The sequence below is a fragment of the Monodelphis domestica genome, chromosome 6, assembly GCF_027887165.1.
Source record: "Monodelphis domestica isolate mMonDom1 chromosome 6, mMonDom1.pri, whole genome shotgun sequence".
Taxonomy (NCBI): domain Eukaryota; kingdom Metazoa; phylum Chordata; class Mammalia; order Didelphimorphia; family Didelphidae; genus Monodelphis; species Monodelphis domestica.
In genome coordinates, this window is record NC_077232.1 from 260,426,548 (window position 1) to 260,445,139 (window position 18,592).

The 18,592-nt window shown below is 37.7% G+C and overlaps 1 protein-coding gene across 1 annotated transcript; it reads right to left on the bottom strand.

Annotated features, from left to right (window-relative positions):
* Window positions 1-15,087: 15,087 nt before the first annotated feature.
* LOC130455237 (40S ribosomal protein S25-like) lies at window positions 15,088-15,522 on the bottom strand. Its single transcript, XM_056803825.1, has one exon. It carries the CDS (start codon window positions 15,469-15,471, stop codon window positions 15,088-15,090), a length of 384 nt encoding a protein of 127 aa, XP_056659803.1. The 5' UTR covers window positions 15,472-15,522.
* Between the last annotated feature and the right edge of the window lie 3,070 nt (window positions 15,523-18,592).

The following is an 18,592-nucleotide window of genomic DNA, read 5'->3' on the forward strand; positions in this document are numbered from 1 at the left end:
TGCTGAAATGGGTTGGAGATATATAGAAATGCTGATGACTTATGTGGGTTTATTTTGTATCCTATAACTTTGCTAAATTTGTTGATAATTTTGACTAACTTTTTGGTTGATTCTCTAGGATTCTTTATGTAAACCATCATATCATCCTCAAAGAGTGATATCTTGGTCTCCTCATTGCCAATTTTAATACCTTCAATTTCTTTTTCTTCTCTAATTGCTACTGCTAGTGTTTCTAATACAATTTTAAATAATAGAGGTGATAATGGGCATCTTTGTTTCACTCCTGATCTTATTGGGAAGGCTTCTAGTTTATCCCCATTGCAAAAGATGTCTGCTGATGGTTTTAGATATATACTGTTTATTATTATTAGGAAAGGCCCTTCTATTACTATACTTTCTAGTGTTTTCAATAGGAATGGGTGTTGTATTTTATCAAAGGCTTTTTCTTCATTTGTTAAGATAATCATGTGATTTTTGTCAGTTTGCTTGTTAATATGGTCAATTATGAGCATGGTTTTCCTAATATTGAACCATCCTTGCATTCCTGGTATGTATCCTACCTGGTCATAGTGAATAATCCTTGTGATGACTTGTTGGAGTCTTTTTCCTAGTATCCTATTTAAGATCTTTGCATCTATATTCATTAAGGATTAGTCTATAGAGGCTAGACGACTTCCGGTTAAGATGGCAGCTTAGAGAAAGCTAAAGTTCAGATCTCCGGAAAACCCTTCCCGACCGATCTCAAACTATAAGCTCCTAAGGTGCCGAAATTCAAAACGATCAACAGCACAGACCCTGGGAACCCTCCTCCTGGACCTGGACCCGGTTCAAAAGGTAAGGCTCCCCTCAAAAGCCAGAACCCGAGATCCCTCGGACCTAAGGGGTAGGAGCGCAGAGTCCAAGGCTCCCGGAAGCAGCAGCCCGGCTGGGCTCAGAGAGCAGGGTCCTCGGAACAACAACCCTCAGGGCCTTCTACCCGAGTCCCGGTGAAAGTTACTGCCTGGGGCTTCTGCTGCCGAGAGCTGGTCGAAACAACAGCAACCCTCAGGGCGGGCAAGACAGTCTCACAGGCTGGATCCTGCTATCCAAGTCTCAGTGAAAGTCCTTGCCCTCTGAGCTTGGGGAAGCTGCAGCCCATCCCCCCGCAATGAAACAGCCTCAAGGCCAGCGATTCTGAAGGCAACTTCCGGAAAGCGAGCCGGGGGGAGAGTGTGGCCTCGTGGTCCGACCCTTCCATTCCAGTTCCAGTGAGGCATATTCAGTTTAACCCAGGGAAAGCTCATAGAACCAACATCTGCCCAGGACTAAAGCCTCTGATCACCAGACAGAGATAAGAAAAGCTAATCCTCCACATTCAGAGATGACAAACTCCACAGAAGCACAGAAGCCCCAAAATACCAAGAAAAATAAGAAGAAAGGGGTGACTTTGGACACATTCTATGGAGCCAAAATACAAAATACAGAGCAGATAGAAGAAGATATACAAGAAAATTCTCCAAAATCTTCCAAAGGAAATAGAAACTCCCCACAAACCCATGAAGAATTTGAATCAGAAATGACCAAAAAGATGGAAGCCCTCTGGGAGGAAAAGTGGGAAATAATGCAAAAGAAATTCATGCATCTACAAAACCAGTTTGACCAAACTGTAAAAGAAAACCAGGCTTTAAAGCAAGAACTAATAAAGCAAAGCCAAAACACCAAGAAATTAGAAGAGAACATAAAATATCTCACTGACAAGGTGATAGATCTGGAAAATAGAGGGAGAAGAGAAAATTTAAGAATAATTGGACTCCCAGAAAAGCCAGAAATAAACACCAAACTGGACATGGTGATACAAGATATAATCAAAGAAAATTGCCCAGAGATTCTAGAACAAGGGGGCAATACAGCCACTGACAGAGCTCACAGAACACCTTCTACACTAAACCCCCAAAAGACAACTCCCAGGAATGTAATTGCCAAATTCCAAAGCTATCAAACAAAAGAAAAAATCCTACAGGAAGCCAGAAAAAGACAATTTAGATATAAAGGAATACCAATCAGGGTCACACAAGACCTTGCAAGTTCTACTCTGAATGATCGTAAGGCATGGAACATGATCTTCAGAAAGGCAAGAGAGCTGGGTCTCCAACCAAGAATCAGCTACCCAGCAAAACTGACTATATACTTCCAAGGGAAAGTATGGGCATTCAACAAAATAGAAGACTTCCAACTTTTTGCAAAGAAAAGACCAGAGCTCTGTGGAAAGTTTGATACCGAAAATCAAAGAGCAAGGAATACCTGAAAAGGTAAACATTAAGGAAAGGGGAAAAATGTTATCTTCTTCTTTTACTCAAACTCTCTTCTATAAGGACTACATTTATATCAATCTATGTATACTAACATGTGGGGAAAATGTAATGTATAAATAGGGGGTAAAGAAAGACCAAATAGAATAATGGTTCTCACACAAAGATTCACATGGGAAGGGGAGGGGAAGAAAACTCCTATAAGAAGGAGAGGAAGAGAGGGGGGGGGTTTACTTAAACCTCAATCTCAGGGAAATCAACTCTGAGAGGGAAAAACATCCAGATCCATTGGGATCTTGAATTCTATCTTACCCAACAAGGGTAAGGAGAAGGGAAAACCAAGGGGGGGAGGGGGAGAGGGAGAACAAAAAGGGAGGGAAAGAGAGGGGGAGGGGGAGGGAAGAAAAAGGGAGGGACTAAAAAGGGAAACATCAAGGGAGGGGACAAGGGGCACTGATTCAAAGTAAATCACTGGACTAAAAGGTAGAGCCGAAGAAGAAAAGGTTAGAATTAGGGAAGGCAATCAAAATGCCAGGGAGTCCACAAATGACAATCATAACTTTGAACGTGAATGGGATGAACTCACCCATAAAACGTAGACGAATAGCAGAATGGATTAGAATCCAAAACCCTACCATATGTTGTCTTCAAGAAACACACATGAGGCGGGTTGACACCCACGAGGTCAGAATTAAAGGATGGAGTAAGACCTTCTGGGCCTCAACTGATAGAAAGAAGGCAGGAGTGGTAATCATGATATCTGATAAAGCCAATGCAAAAATAGACCTGATCAAAAGGGATAGGGAAGGTAATTATATTTTGTTAAAAGGGACTCTAGACAACGAGGAAATATCATTAATCAACATGTATGCACCAAATAATATAGCACCCAAATTTCTAATGGAGAAACTAGGCGAATTGAAGGAAGAAATAGACAATAAAACCATACTAGTGGGAGACTTAAACCAACCATTATCAAATTTAGATAAATCAAATCAAAAAATAAATAAGAAAGAGGTAAAAGAAGTGAATGAAATCTTAAAAAAATTAGAATTAATAGACATATGGAGAAAAATAAATAGGGATAAAAAGGAATACACCTTCTTCTCAGCACCACATGGCACATTCACAAAAATTGACCATACATTAGGTCACAGAAACATAGCACACAAATGCAGAAAAGCAGAAATAATGAATGCAGCCTTCTCAGATCACAAGGCAATAAAAATAATGATTAGTAATGGTACATGGAAAACCAAATCTAAAACCAATTGGAAATTAAACAATATGATACTCCAAAACCGTTTAGTTAAAGAAGAAATCATAGAAACAATTAATAATTTCATCAAGGAAAATGACAATGGCGAAACATCCTTTCAAACCTTTTGGGATGCAGCCAAAGCGGTAATCAGAGGCAAATTCATATCCCTGAAAGCTTATATTAACAAACAAGGGAGAGCAGAGATCAATCAATTGGAAATGCAATTGAAAAAACTCGAAAGCGATCAAATTAAAAACCCCCAGCAGAAAACCAAATTAGAAATCCTAAAAATTAAGGGAGAAATTAATAAAATCGAAAGTGATAGAACTATTGATTTAATAAATAAGACAAGAAGCTGGTACTTTGAAAAAACAAACAAAATAGACAAGGTACTGGTCAATCTAATTAAAAAAAGGAAGGAAGAAAAGGAAATTCACAGCATTAAAGATGAAAAGGGGGACAGCACCTCCAATGAGGAGGAAATTAAGGCAATCATTAGAAATTACTTTGCCCAATTATATGGCAATAAATACACCAATTTAGGAGAAATGGATGAATATATACAAAAATACAAACTGCCTAGACTAACAGAAGAGGAAATAGAATTCTTAAATAATCCCATATCAGAAATTGAAATCCATCAAGCCATCAAAGAACTTCCTAAGAAAAAATCCCCAGGGCCTGATGGATTCACCTGTGAATTCTATCAAACATTCAGAGAACAGTTAATCCCAATACTATACAAACTATTTGACATAATAAGCAAAGAGGGAGTTCTACCAAACTCCTTTTACGACACAAACATGGTACTGATTCCAAAACCAGGCAGGTCAAAAACAGAGAAAGAAAACTATAGGCCAATCTCCCTAATGAATATAGATGCAAAAATCTTAAATAGGATACTAGCAAAAAGACTCCAGCAAGTGATCAGAAGGATCATTCACCATGATCAAGTAGGATTCATACCAGGGATGCAGGGCTGGTTCAACATTAGGAAAACCATCCACATAATTGACCACATCAACAAGCAAACTAGCAAGAACCACATGATTATCTCAATAGATGCAGAAAAAGCCTTTGATAAAATACAACACCCATTCCTATAGAAGACACTAGAAAACATAGGAATAGAAGGGTCTTTCCTAAAAATAATAAACAGTATATATCTAAAACCAACAGCTAATATCATCTGCAATGGGGATAAACTAGATGCATTCCCAATAAGATCAGGAGTGAAACAAGGATGCCCATTATCACCTCTACTATTTGACATTGTACTAGAAACACTAGCAGTAGCAATTAGAGAAGATAAAGGAATTGAAGGCATCAAAATAGGCAAGGAGGAGACCAAGTTATCACTCTTTGCGGATGACATAATGGTCTACTTAAAGAATCCTAGAGATTCAACCAAAAAGCTAATTGAAATAATCAACAACTTTAGCAAAGTTGCAGGATACAAAATAAACCCACATAAATCATCAGCTTTTCTATATATCTCCAACACAGCTCAGCAGCAAGAACTAGAAAGAGAAATCCCATTCAAAATCACCTTAGACAAAATAAAATACCTAGGAATCTATCTCCCAAGACAAACACAGGAACTATATGAACACAACTACAAAACACTCGCCACACAACTAAAACTAGACCTGAACAAATGGAAAAACATTAACTGCTCATGGATAGGACGAGCCAATATAATAAAAATGACCATCCTACCCAAACTTATTCATCTATTTAGTGCCATACCCATTGAACTACCAAAATACTTCTTCACTGATTTAGAAAAAACCATAACAAAGTTCATTTGGAAGAACAAAAGATCAAGGATATCCAGGGAAATAATGAAAAAAAACACATACGATGGGGGCTTTGCAGTCCCTGACCTAAAACTATATTACAAAGCAGCAGTCATCAAAACAATTTGGTACTGGCTAAGAAACAGAAAGGAAGATCAGTGGAATAGACTGGGGGAAAGCGACCTCAGCAAGACAGTATTCGATAAACCCAAAGATCCCAGCTTTTGGGACAAAAATCCACTATTCGATAAAAACTGCTGGGAAAATTGGAAGACAGTGTGGGAGAGACTAGGAATAGATCAACACCTCACACCCTACACCAAGATAAATTCAAAATGGGTGAGTGAATTAAACATAAAGAAGGAAACCATAAGTAAATTGGGTAAACACAGAATAGTATACATGTCAGACCTTTGGGAGGAGAAAGGCTTTAAAACCAAGCAAGATATAGAAAGAATCACAAAATGTAAAATAAATAATTTTGACTACATCAAACTAAAAAGCTTTTGTACAAACAAAACCAATATAACTAAAATCAGAAGGGAAACAACAAATTGGGAAAAAATCTTCATAGAAACCTCTGACAAAGGTTTAATTACTCATATTTATAATGAGCTAAATCAATTGTACAAAAAATCAAGCCATTCTCCAATTGATAAATGGGCAAGGGAAATGGATAGGCAGTTCTCAGATAAAGAAATCAAAACTATTAACAAGCACATGAAGAAGTGCTCTACATCTCTTATAATCAGAGAGATGCAAATCAAAACAACTCTGAGGTATCACCTCACACCTAGCAGATTGGCTAACATAACAGCAAAGGAAAGTAATGAATGCTGGAGGGGATGTGGCAAAGTAGGGACATTAATTCATTGCTGGTGGAGTTGTGAATTGATCCAACCATTCTGGAGGGCAATTTGGAACTATGCCCAAAGGGCGACAAAAGAATATCTACCCTTTGACCCAGCCATAGCACTGCTGGGTCTGTACCCCAAAGAGATAATGGACACAAAGACTTGTACAAAAATATTCATAGCTGCGCTCTTTGTGGTGGCCCAAAACTGGAAAACGAGGGGATGCCCATCAATTGGGGAATGGCTGAACAAACTGTGGTATATGTTGGTGATGGAGTACTATTGTGCTAAAAGGAATAATAAAGTGGAGAAGTTCCATGGAGACTGGAACAACCTCCAGGAAGTGATGCAGAGCGAGAGGAGCAGAACCAGGAGAACATTGTACACAGAGACTAATACACTGTGGTATAATCGAACGTAATGGACTTCTCCATTAGTGGCGGTGTAATGTCCCTGAACAACTTGCAGGGATCCAGGAGAAAAAAACACCATTCATAAGCAAAGGATAAACTATGGGAGTGGAAACACCGAGAAAAAGCAACTGCCTGACTACAGAGGTTGAGGGGACATGACAGAGGATAGACTCTAAATGAACACTCTAATGCAAATACTATCAACAAAGCAATGGGTTCAAATCAAGAAAACATCTAATGCCCAGTGGACTTACGCATCGGCTATGGGGGTGGGGTGGAGGAAAAGAAAATGATCTATGTCTTTAACGAATAATGCTTGGAAATGATCAAATAAAATATATTTAAAAAAAAAAGGATTAGTCTATAGTTTTCTTTCTCTGTTTTTGACCTGCCTGGTTTGGCATCAGTACCATATTTGTGTCATAAAATGAATTTGTTAGAACTTCTTCTTTGCTTATTCTGTCAAATAGTTTGTATAATATTGGGATTAGTTGTTCTTTGAATGTTTGATTGAATTAATTTGTGAATCCATCTGGTCCTGGGGATTTTTTCTTAGGGGGTTCTTTGATGGATTGTTCAATTTCTTTTTCTGATATGGGGTTGTTTAGGTAATCTATTTCTTCCTCTGTTAATCTAGGCAATTTATATTTTTGTAAGTGTTCATCCGTATCACCTCGATTGCCATTATCTGTTGCCTTATAATTGGGCACAATAGTTTTTAATGATTGCCTTAATTTCCTCTTCATTAGAGGTGAGGTCTCCCTTTTCATCTTGGATACTGTCAATTTGGTTTTCTTCTTTCCTTTTTAATTAGATGGACCAGTACTTTTTCTATTTTATTTATTTTTTTCAAAGTACCAGCTTCTCGTCTTATTATTAAATAAATAGTTCTTTGACTTTCAATTTTGTTAATTTCTCCTGTGATTTTTAGGATCTCTAATTTAGTCTTCATCTGAGGATTTTTAATTTGTTCATTTTCTAGTTTTTTAATTTTCATGCCCAATTCAATGACCTCTGCCTTCCCTAATTTCTTAATATATGAACAGAGGGATATAAATTTCCCTGTGAGTATTGCTTTGGCTGCATCCCATAGGTTTTGAAAAGATGTCTCATCATTGTCATTTTCTTCAATGAAATTATTAATTCTTTCCATGATTTGTTCTTCAACTAACCATTTTTGGAGAATCGTATTGTTTAAATTCCAATTAATTTTTGATTTACCTCTCCATATACCCTTACTAATTATTATTTTCATTGCATTGTGATCTGAGAAAGTTGCATTTATTATTTCTGTTCTTTTGCACTTGTTTGCAATGCTTTTATGCCCTAATACATGGTCAATTTTTGTGAATGTACTAGGTGCTGCTAAAAAGAAGGTGTATTCCTTTTTGTCCCTATTTATTTTTCTCCACATATCTACTCACTCTAATTTTTCTAAGGTTTCATTCACTTCTCTTACCTATTTCTTATTTATTTATTTATTTATTTATTTTTTGGTTTGATTTATCTATTTCTTAAAGAGGAAGGTTCAGGTCTCCCACTAGTATAGTTTTTCTATCTATTTCATCCTTGACCTCCACTAGTTTCTCCTTTAGACATTTGGATGCTATGCCATTTGGTGCAAAAATGTTGAGTACTTATATTTCCTCACTGTCTATACTGGCTTTTATCAGGATGTAATTACCTTCTCTATCTCTTTTAACTAGATTTATTTTTACTTTGGCTTTGTCAGATATCATGATTATGACTTCTATCTTCTTTTTATCAGTTGATGCCCAATAGATTTGGCTCCATCCTCTTACTTTCACCCTATGCGTATCTACCTTCCTCATATGTGCTTCTTGTAGACAGCATATGGTAGGGTTTTGGATTCTAACCTACTCTGCTATTCGCTTGTGTTTTATGGGTGAGTTCATTCCATTCACATTCAGAGTTATGATTACCAGCTGTGTATTTCAAAGCATTTTGATTTCTACTCCTTGTCTTGCCTTTTCTTCTTTCACTATTTCCTTTTACAGCAATGTTTGCATTTAATCAGTTCTCCTAGTTCCAGCCCTTATTTTACTTCCCTTTCTACCCCTCTCCCTTCTTATTCTCCCCTAATTTTCTTTGCAGTCTTTTTAAAACTACCCCCCTACTCTCTCCCTCTCTTATAATGCTTCCCTCCCCACTAATCTCTTTGTTACCCTTCTATTCCCCTATATTGTATGAATCTATTCTCTGCCCCAATGGATTGGATTGTTCTTCCCTCTTTGGGTCAATTTCAATGCACATAAGAGTTGAGTATTTCCTATCTCCACCTCTTTAGCCTTCCAGTGTATTGATGTTCTCCCCCCCTCCTGCTTCTTTGTGACATATACATTTACCCACTTTTGTTTCTTTTACCATTTCTTTTAGTATTAACCTTTTTTTAGCTCTTGTTGTGTGTGTATATATATATATATATATATACACACATGTATATGTATTTATGCATACATATATCTTTATATTTTTGTCTTGTTTTTTCATCCTATACAGTTTGTCACTGTTTCCTCTAAGTGTAATTCTTCTAGTTGCCCAAGTGATAACAATTTTTAAGAGTTACCAATGACCTCTTTTCTTATAGGGATACATATCATTTAACTTATTGAGTCTCTTAAAAAGTTTTTTTCTTTTTTTCCCTTTTTTAAAATTACCTTTTGATGGTTCTCTTGAGTTCTGTGCTTGGGCATTACATTTTCTGTTCAGGTCTTGTCTTTTCTTTACAAATTCTTGGAATTCTTCTTTTTTGTTGAACAACCATACTTTCTCCTATAAGAATATAGTCAGTTTTGTTGGGTAGTTGATTCTTGGTTGTAGACCTAGTTCCCTTGCTTTCCAGAATATCATATTCCATGCCTTTTGGTCCTTCTGTGTAGATGCAGACAGGTCCTGTGTTATCCTCACTGTGATTCTATGGTATCTGAATGACTTCTTCTTGGCAGCTTGTAATATTTTTTCTTTCGTCTGATAGTTCTTAAATTTGGCTATAACATTCCTGGGTGTGGTCAGTTGGGGATTAAGTACAGGAGGTGATCTGTGGATTCTTTCAATCTCCACTTTTCCCTTTTGTTCTAGAATATTGGGTTAGTTTTCTTAGATAATTTACTGTAGTATGATTTCCAGGCTTTTTCTTTTGTCATGGTCTTTTGTTAGACCAGTGAGTCTTAATTTGTCTCTCCTGGAATGATTTTCTAAATCTTCTGTTTTGTGAATGAGGTGCTTCATATTTTCCTCAATTTTTTCATTCTTTTGATTTTGTTTTATAGTGTCCTGCTGCCTTGTGATGTTGCTTGATTCTAGTTGTTGTATTCTGTTTCTTAAAGACTGGATTTCATTTCTGGCTTTTTGGTAATACATCTCCTTCTGGTCTGAATTTGTTTGGAGGTCATCTTTCATCTTCTTTGCCTCCTCTATCATCTCCTTTGCCTCATCTTTCATCTTCTTTGCCTCATCTTTCATCTCCTTTGCCTCATTTTCAAGGTGGTTGATTTTGGTTTCTAAGACTCTATTTTCTGTTTCCAGATGACTTATCTTAGTTTTTAAAAGTTCTTTTCCCAATTGTCTTTAGCCTTTCTTGATTGTGTTTTGAATTGCATTTTGAGTTCTTCCAAAGCCTGTATCCAATCCACTGGGATTCCTGCTTAATGGTTTGGTGATCCCTCCTCCTCTGTTCCATTTGCTCTTTTTTCGTTGCCTATATAGAAGCTGTCATTTGTAATTTATTTTTTCTTTTTCTATTGTTTGCTCATATTTACTCCTTCTTTACTCTCCATATTTGTCTGTGTTCTTGCTCCTCTCATTCTTTTGGTTTTGGGCTTTTCTGACAGTGTCCCCTCTTGGAGCTTTCCTAGGAGATCTCTCAATGCAGTCTGTAGGGGATGTGTTGCAGTTTGAGCTTCCCTGTCCTCTGGAGGCTTTTGATTGGATTAAAGTCTAGCAGTCTGTGAGGGAGGGGTGTTTTAGCTTGGGATTCCCTGATATCTGAAGACTTTTGATGGAATTAAGTTCAGCTGGGTTGGGCTGGATGTGCTCTGAGGCCAAAACCTCCTGGAGGGCTGGAGCAATATGGAGGGTCTCCGCTGCTGTGATTGGGCTGCCCACTCTGTGTTCCCTCTCCAGCTCCTTCTTCCACTGTATGTGTTTGACACACTGAAACTGGCACAGCCCTGCCCACAAGGTACATCTTCTACACCTGTGCCTTTGCCTGCCCAGAGATTCTCACTGCCGCTGGAGGCTTAGCACTCTAGGTGGGGTTGGGGGGCCCTGGGACCTTCCTTCAGCCTCCCCCTTAACCCTGAGTGTTCTCGAGTTCTAGCTTTTGGGGGGGCATACCTTTTGAATTGAGTCCAACAGGAGAGTTCCTTGGCTCTGTCTTGTTAGGTTTGATTTTCAGTTCCCTAGGAGTATTTAGTTTGTTTTTGGTAAGGAAGGTTATTCAGAGGTCTGAACTTTTGCTGCTTCTATGCCTCCACCTTGACTCCACCTCCATAGGTGACTTCTTAAATGGAGGCTCTTGGGAAAAGCTCTTCAATCAAGAGGAGCTGTAGGGCTGCAAGTCTTTCCAATATGTGAATTACTGGGATGGAAGGAGCTTCCAAGATAAAGTTTTTGGGGCATGGTAGAGAAAATCTGGAGTTTAATCTGGCTACCATTGAGATGAAACTCATTAGCAGTCAATGCCACATCTGGTTAGTGATAATTTTAGGAGAGTTTTCTTTAAATCAAACCTAAATTTACATCCTAATAACTCCCATAAGTTAATAACTGTCTTTGTTCTTCCCCAGGGTCCAAGCAGAACTTTTCAATGCAATAGCTCTGCCAGTGGACAGAGAGAGTTATCTTATCTTAAGAATATTTTTTTTTGTAATGATAGAAATTACATGGTCCTTGCTTTCTAGGAGCTAATCTTATACTATTTTGTACTTGATTTCATAAGCTTCATGAGATATACTGTGAGTTTGTTTTACAAATAGAAGTTATTATAGCCTGCAGTAATGCAGGAATAGCAAGATGAACTTTGCAAAACAAGTGTTTGGAAGGTTTCTTAATCTTCCAATATTTAGAAAGCTGTTAATGCCACAGTGGAAGAGACATGAGCCTGGAACTCTGGTAAGGTGTTTCGGCTCATAGTCTAACATTCCACTTGCATGGAACTTAACTATTCCAAAGTGATATGCTGAGTTCTGTCAATCCTTGAGGTGAAAAGATAGATTTCTTCCTCTGTGGTTTCATTGTATGAGGATCTACTGTTAATTGAGACAAGGACCCTTTCTACAATTTATAGTTTGAGATATGGCTGGGGGCACTGAGAGGGTAAGTGATTTGCCCAGAGTCTCATAGTTAGTGTAGACCATCAGTGAGACCCAGATCTCTGATTCCTTGCCCAGCCCTTTATTCTCTAGACCACATTGCCCCTCACCTTTAATTAATGGATGATGAGTGAATCAATTAGTTTTCCATGAAATTGTCTGTAGCTTTCCTCATGAGTCAGATCTTCTGTGGTAAAGCTTGTTTGATAATTATTTTGATATCAACTTACCTGCCTTATATTGTGACCAATGACTAGCAATTTTTGAGGTGACTGGATGATGTAAACCATGTAGTCCATGAAGAGGGAAGCGAATAGGAGATCACTGATATACCTACAAATTGGACTTGTGATCTGAACCTCATTAATATCATTCCACAACCAACATAATTCTTTCAGGCATTGATGTATGTATTTGAATGAATGGAAATGAGGTAGCTCTCTTAGAATACATGGTGGAAGATTATCTCTGTACATTCTTCTCAAGGGTAGGATTTAGGCCGTGGTCAAAAACTACTTGCTTATTTTCTTGCATATAGGAACATAACACCAGATTTTAGTAGTCCATAAAAGCAATAATCAAATATGAGGTTTTAGTCTAAATGCCGATGAGTGGATCTTTGGAGGAACTAACTCCTATCAAGGGCATTCTTGCTAAAAAGAAAACTGGAAGAAAGTTCCTACTAAATGGAAGGATGGCTCTTAGGAAGACAACTGGCAGATTCAATTTTATTATACATTTAAAGGAAACACAAAACATTTCATGGGATTTTTTTTTTACCTTTTCATACTACAGTGTATATGTAAAAAGAACCCAACGAAAATAATTAAAGCTTATTCATCAATATCTATTGCAGTGTTTTTCTAAGAAGAAATCAATGACTATCCAAATGAAACTATTGATATCTATATATCTTTAGATCGACTGATTGATTGGTGACTATGATTAATCGATAGATACTTGGCAAGTTCAATGTAAAAATGGGACTATGGGAGAGATGGTAAAACTATGTAGGAAAATATGATTCATATGTAAGGAATGAGAGGTCAAAAACATATGGAGTTTGCAGATGCCTTTTAATCATGAATATTTTCTCTGAGAAAAGAATTGAAAGCACTGGCAAGGTGAATGCTGAATAAAATCACAAAATAAAATTGATTCAATTTTAACAGACATGAAACTGCATTCTATTGATGGAAGAATCATTCCTGAATCTGTTGTGTATAGTCAGCCTACTAGGGCAAAGCTCAAAATTAAGGCCAAGTTAAAAGGAAGAATGAAAAGAAGAAAAAGAAAAGGCATGCAATTAAATTTTAAGAAATAATAGACATAGCAAATTCAAGTTAAATCGGCAAGGTTCTGTTATGACTTCTGATATCCAAACCTTTTGAGATTTATAATTTAGATCATGGAGAAAAGTCATGCATATTGGAGAGGAAAGTCCCTGTGGATCTCTTTGCAGGTTTGAATTTGCAAGAAACTATTCAGCATAATAAATAGCCCAATTAGGGCAAAAGTTATAAGAAATATGAACATAGAATTTTAGATTTGGGTAGGATCTCAGGGGCCATCTGGCCTAATCCATATCTGAACAAGAAAGAACCCCCTGGACAACATTCAAATGAGTAGTCATTAAAAGTCATTAAAGTAGTTTGCTTAAAGTTCTGCTGCCTTCCCAAGGAGGTACATTGTATTTTTGGACAGTTGTAATTGTTATTATTTTTCCCTACAGCAAATCTAATCCCATGGCAAGTAAGCTCCTGGAGGGCAGGGGCTATTTTGTCTTTAAATCATCAGGATCATAGTACATTTTTTTTTATATTTGATGAGGAGGTGGTGAATTGAAATGAATTAATTTGAAAGAATTGATAACAGGTCAAAGTTGTCCTATCTGCAAATATTCTATTGCTCTTCTGACTAATACAATGATTGCAAGGTTTGGTTACAATAAAATCTATTTATTGGAATCCATTCATTCAAGTAGGGATTAAAGTTGTCCAGACTTAGCACTAGGGGTAGGCAAAGTAGGCAGAGGTTGCTGAAATAAGGGACACTTCTTATGATTTTTTTCGATTCATGTGCCTTTTTAAAAAATTCCAGAATATTCTAATCTGCATTGTTTGAAGCAGCTAGGTGTCCCAGCTAATAGCATCTCACACCTAGAGTCAAGAAGATCTCTGCCTTCAATCACTTACTAGCTATATGAACCTAAGCAAATTATACTACTTAGTTTTCTAGCTGCCTCAATTTCTTCATCTGTAAAAATGGTGATCTTAATAGCATCTGCTCCCCTTCCATGCCCCCCTCCCCCCCCCCCGGGTTGTTGGTTGTAAGAATTAAGTGAATTAATGTTTGTAAAGTGTTTTGCAAACCTTAGGGTACAATATAAATGCTAGTTATTATTGTTGTTGTTATTATTATTTTGTGGTTGGCAAGTTATATGAGTTCTGGTGAACTGCCCCTAGTGGGCAATTAACCACAAGAACACACAATCTTTATGCCAAGATGGTAGGACTTCAAGTACTAGTCCAGAAATCTAACTAAATTGTTAGATGTAGTGCCTCACTAACAAATTGGTTCCCCACTGGATTTTTTTTTGAGGGGAAGGTGGAGTTTGATAATCTATGAAATAGTTTAACAAGTGGGTTGTTAACATTTTTTGAATGTGTCATGTAATGGGTACTTTTGGCATTCTGGTGAATTTGGAGGCAGGAGATTAAAACTAGAACACATGTTTTTCAGAACAATCCATAAAATAATATACATAAGAATACAGAGGTAATAAAATATATTGACATTGTGAAAAATAGACTCGAATACAGGACTACAATCCCCATGAGCCTTTGCTCCACTTCCCCAGAATGCCTTGTAATCTCACCTGGGCCGAGATCGAGAAGATATTTAAGCAAAGGCTTTTGAAGGGCTCAGCTTTTTGGACTTCCGTTTTTTGGAGCAGGAGCGTCTCTTCCATGATGTGAGGTTATTTTGTCTAGGCCTCTGGCCTAGGCACATGTTTCTTACTTGTATATTTTTAATCTTTAACCTTTAATAAACCTCTAAAAAAATATAATACTCCTTGCAGAGAGAAACTAATTTCTACCTGCCTCAGATGCCTCAGTCTCCCCCTCTCCCCTAAATTTTAATCTTTACAGTTAGCGAGCCAGCTAGGAGCATCTCCACCCTTGGTGTTCCTAGTATATATCACTTGTGCTCTGTGTTTGGAAACCAACTTAATCAGACCTTTACTAAGCAGTTCCTGGAGGGCTGCTCGGGCTAGAGAACCTCGGATCTTCAGTCTCTCTGAGACTACTGCAGGCGTGATAAGTTTATAGTTGGGGACCTCCTTGCAGAGTTTGTCATATGTTGCTTTGTCAAACAGAACCAGATTGTTGAGCTTGTCTCGAACTTTTCCCTTGGACCACTTCTTCTTCTTAGCTTTGCCACCGGACTTGTTCACGGGATCCTTGTCCTTCTTGGCCGACTTGCCGGCATCCTTCTTCTTCTTGTCGTCCTTGGGAGGCATGATGAGACTTCAGGAACTCTGGCTGCTACCGCCTCCAAGGTAAGATGTCCGACAGATGTCCGCGCCGCTTCCTGCCTCAGCCTGCAGCCCTGATCGTCCTCACCTGGTACCTGGTCCCGGCCTTGCCCACCCCCGCAGCCGCTCCAGCTCCTGGCCTCTCACCTACTTCTGCGCCCCAGACCCAAGAGCGTGACCCCAGTTGGCTCATCACCCAGATCCTTGGAGCAGATCGCTCAGGACTCATTGCGACCAGCTGGTAACAGTATTGGCCACGTGGGCGGAGGGGAGAGACCAGAGGGAAAGGAGACCGGGCAATTTTCCCTTAGGCTAAGCCTCCACGTGGCTGGGGGTATTGGCCACTGCGGGATCAGAGAGGGGAAAGAGAGAAAAGACAAGAGAGAAGAAACAGACTTTTCAAACAGAAACCTAAAAAGCAATGGGCTGTTTAAAAGGATTTTTGACTCTTCTGGCAATTTCATTGATTTTACCTGCCTGTCTGGGAGCAGACTCAGCCCAAAGATTCAACTTTAACTTTGGGGAGGAAAATGGGTGGCCCAGCGAACTGGAAGCCAGGCCCAGAGACCGGAGGTCTCTAGCTAAAATCTGGCCTCCGATGCTTCCCAGCCATGGGGCCCTGGACGGAGCCCTTGAACCCCATAGCCTAGCCTTTACTACTCTACCTTCGGACAATAGACATTTAAATGGATAAATAAAAACAAACAAACAAAAAAAAACCCAAGGAACTTTGAAGAGACTAAAGGCTATATTCTAAGGCATTTTAGACTCCAATGGTTTATAAAAAATCTCTGTATTCTATTGCATTGTTTTGTTTAAGGTTTAACTTTGTGATTTTAAGTTCATATATTACTGGATTGAATATTATTCTGTGAACTGAAGGTTGATTGAATTTATTTTGAATGTACTGAGTTTTGAAATTCTGTTGTTTTTCCCCCTATAACTGTTGAAAAAATATTATTGTGAATAAGCCCATATATGAAAAAACAGCTTTTTTCTATTTTGCTGAGGATAGATGGACTTCAGAACTGGTTATAATTGTATTAACAACCTTTGGGATTTTAATGTGCTAAATACCTCAAATGATTTGATTTTAAGGGTTTTTTAAATATGATTTTGGAATTTTTTTTAACAGTCTGGTTATTTTTGCCTGCCCCTACCATGAGGTAAGGCCCATTCTAGTAGCTGAAGTGAAATGTATTTTATAACCCCCAACCTTCCCACATGCGAATGGAAGTTGGGCAGTTAATTTCAGGGCATTTGTACCCTTGGGAAAAGCCTCCAAGAACAAGGAGCACCCCTTTATTTATGCTCTTCAGCTCACTATTTTACTTCTACCAGGATGATATATAGATTTCTTGATTATGTTCTAAACCCAAGATGAGTTTTACTTTGTTTTAAAAAAAAAAATATGTTTATTACCAAGGTTGAAAGATTGCTCTGTTTGTAAAAATTGTGACAAATGTCCATCAATTCATAGGTTTTAAAAATGTCATACAGCAACTTATGTGAAATATGAAAGTGTGTTTGTTTGCTATTGTAATTAATTGGGCTATTGAGAATTTTGGGGATTTTGATATCTACATATTTGTACTACTGTATTTTTAAAAATGAAAAATTGTTAACCTTGTTCAATTCATTTGCCTTCTACTCACAGTGATCATGGCCAGATACAAAGAGGAAATGGATCTCATTTTTTGGTGAGAAAGCCTTGTATTTTATATTTTCTTAACTGACACAGAGTGTCAATGGTTATAAGCTATATTTTTGAATTTTTTAAAGCTCTTTTATTATTATATTTTTCTTGCATGTGCAATATACTTTTTCAGTTTTTTAATTATTTTTTCTTTCCTTTTTATAGTTGAAGCACATGTCACCAGTATTAAGATTTTCTTTAACCTTTTGATTTTCAGTGCTACAAGTTTGAAATACATTTGCTAATGCATGCCCTAGAAAGCTTGTGACTATAAAAATTATGCCACTAATTATTTAAATAAATTATGGGACTTTGCTTAATGATTCTGTCTGATTCTAGGACAAGATATACACAAAAGAGCCACTGCATAGTGCCAATAGAGCATAAGGTCAAAGAGACCAACCAATCCTGGAGAAATTGACGTCACTTTGAGCCTAGACAAAGAGGACTTGAACGTGTTTGGGGTTCGAGGTTGCGGCTGTTTAACATGTGTTAAAAGCAGGTCTTCCTTGTTCCACATTCTACCAAGTACCTCAAACTTGGCTCCCGGAACCTTGGCTTATATACTCTGGTCCCTTTCTTTTCTGCCTCTCATAGTGTGGTAACTTTCTGTAGTCCTGGCTACTGACTGGGTAAATGCATCATTACTTAGATCATTTTGATTGGGCCCTGATTGAAGGACCTGTTATAGATTTATTTTTCTTCTACTTGGAATTTTTACACATAAGACTTTGATAGTCTATATTTTCATCCAGAAATTTTTCTTCCCTTTTTATTTTTCTGATGTCTTTTTAATATCTCTTGCAAATTGATTCATATACCTCAGCCATGCATCCCTAACTGATTCTGAATCTTTCAATCACCCACAACACGGGGGAATGTAAAAAAAAATCATTATTTAAATTGCAAAGTTTAAATTCCTTTTGAGAAGAATTTTAGGTAAAGAAGATGCTACCTCTCTGAATCCAGAACTGAACTGATGGAGAAGCCACCATGAAGAAGCCTCCAGACCACAAGTTGCACAAAATTGAACTTTGGGTGTGGTTGATTGAACATTTATTTGTATGTATACTTTTATGCCAAAGGGGACTGCCCCCTAACGGCTTTTTGTCAATGTGTTCAGAAATTATTGGTTTTATTCTTTTTTCTCTTATCCTCACACTATTGTAATCTTTTAAGTTGATTTTGTTTTCATGATCCTTTGGAAAAAAATTAATTTTTTTGCAAATGATCACACGGGGGAATGTGAAAAATAGACTCGAATACAGGACTACAATCCCCATGAGCCTTTGCTCCACTTCCCCAGAATGCCTTGTAATCTCACCTGGGCCGAGATCGAGAAGATATTTAAGCAAAGGCTTTTGAAGGGCTCAGCTTTTTGGACTTCCGTTTTTTGGAGCAGGAGCGTCT

Coding starts and splice junctions, on each gene's coding strand:
- LOC130455237 (XM_056803825.1), bottom strand. CDS start 15,471: ATGCCTCCCAAGGACGACAAGAAGAAGAAGGATGCCGGCAAGTCGGCC.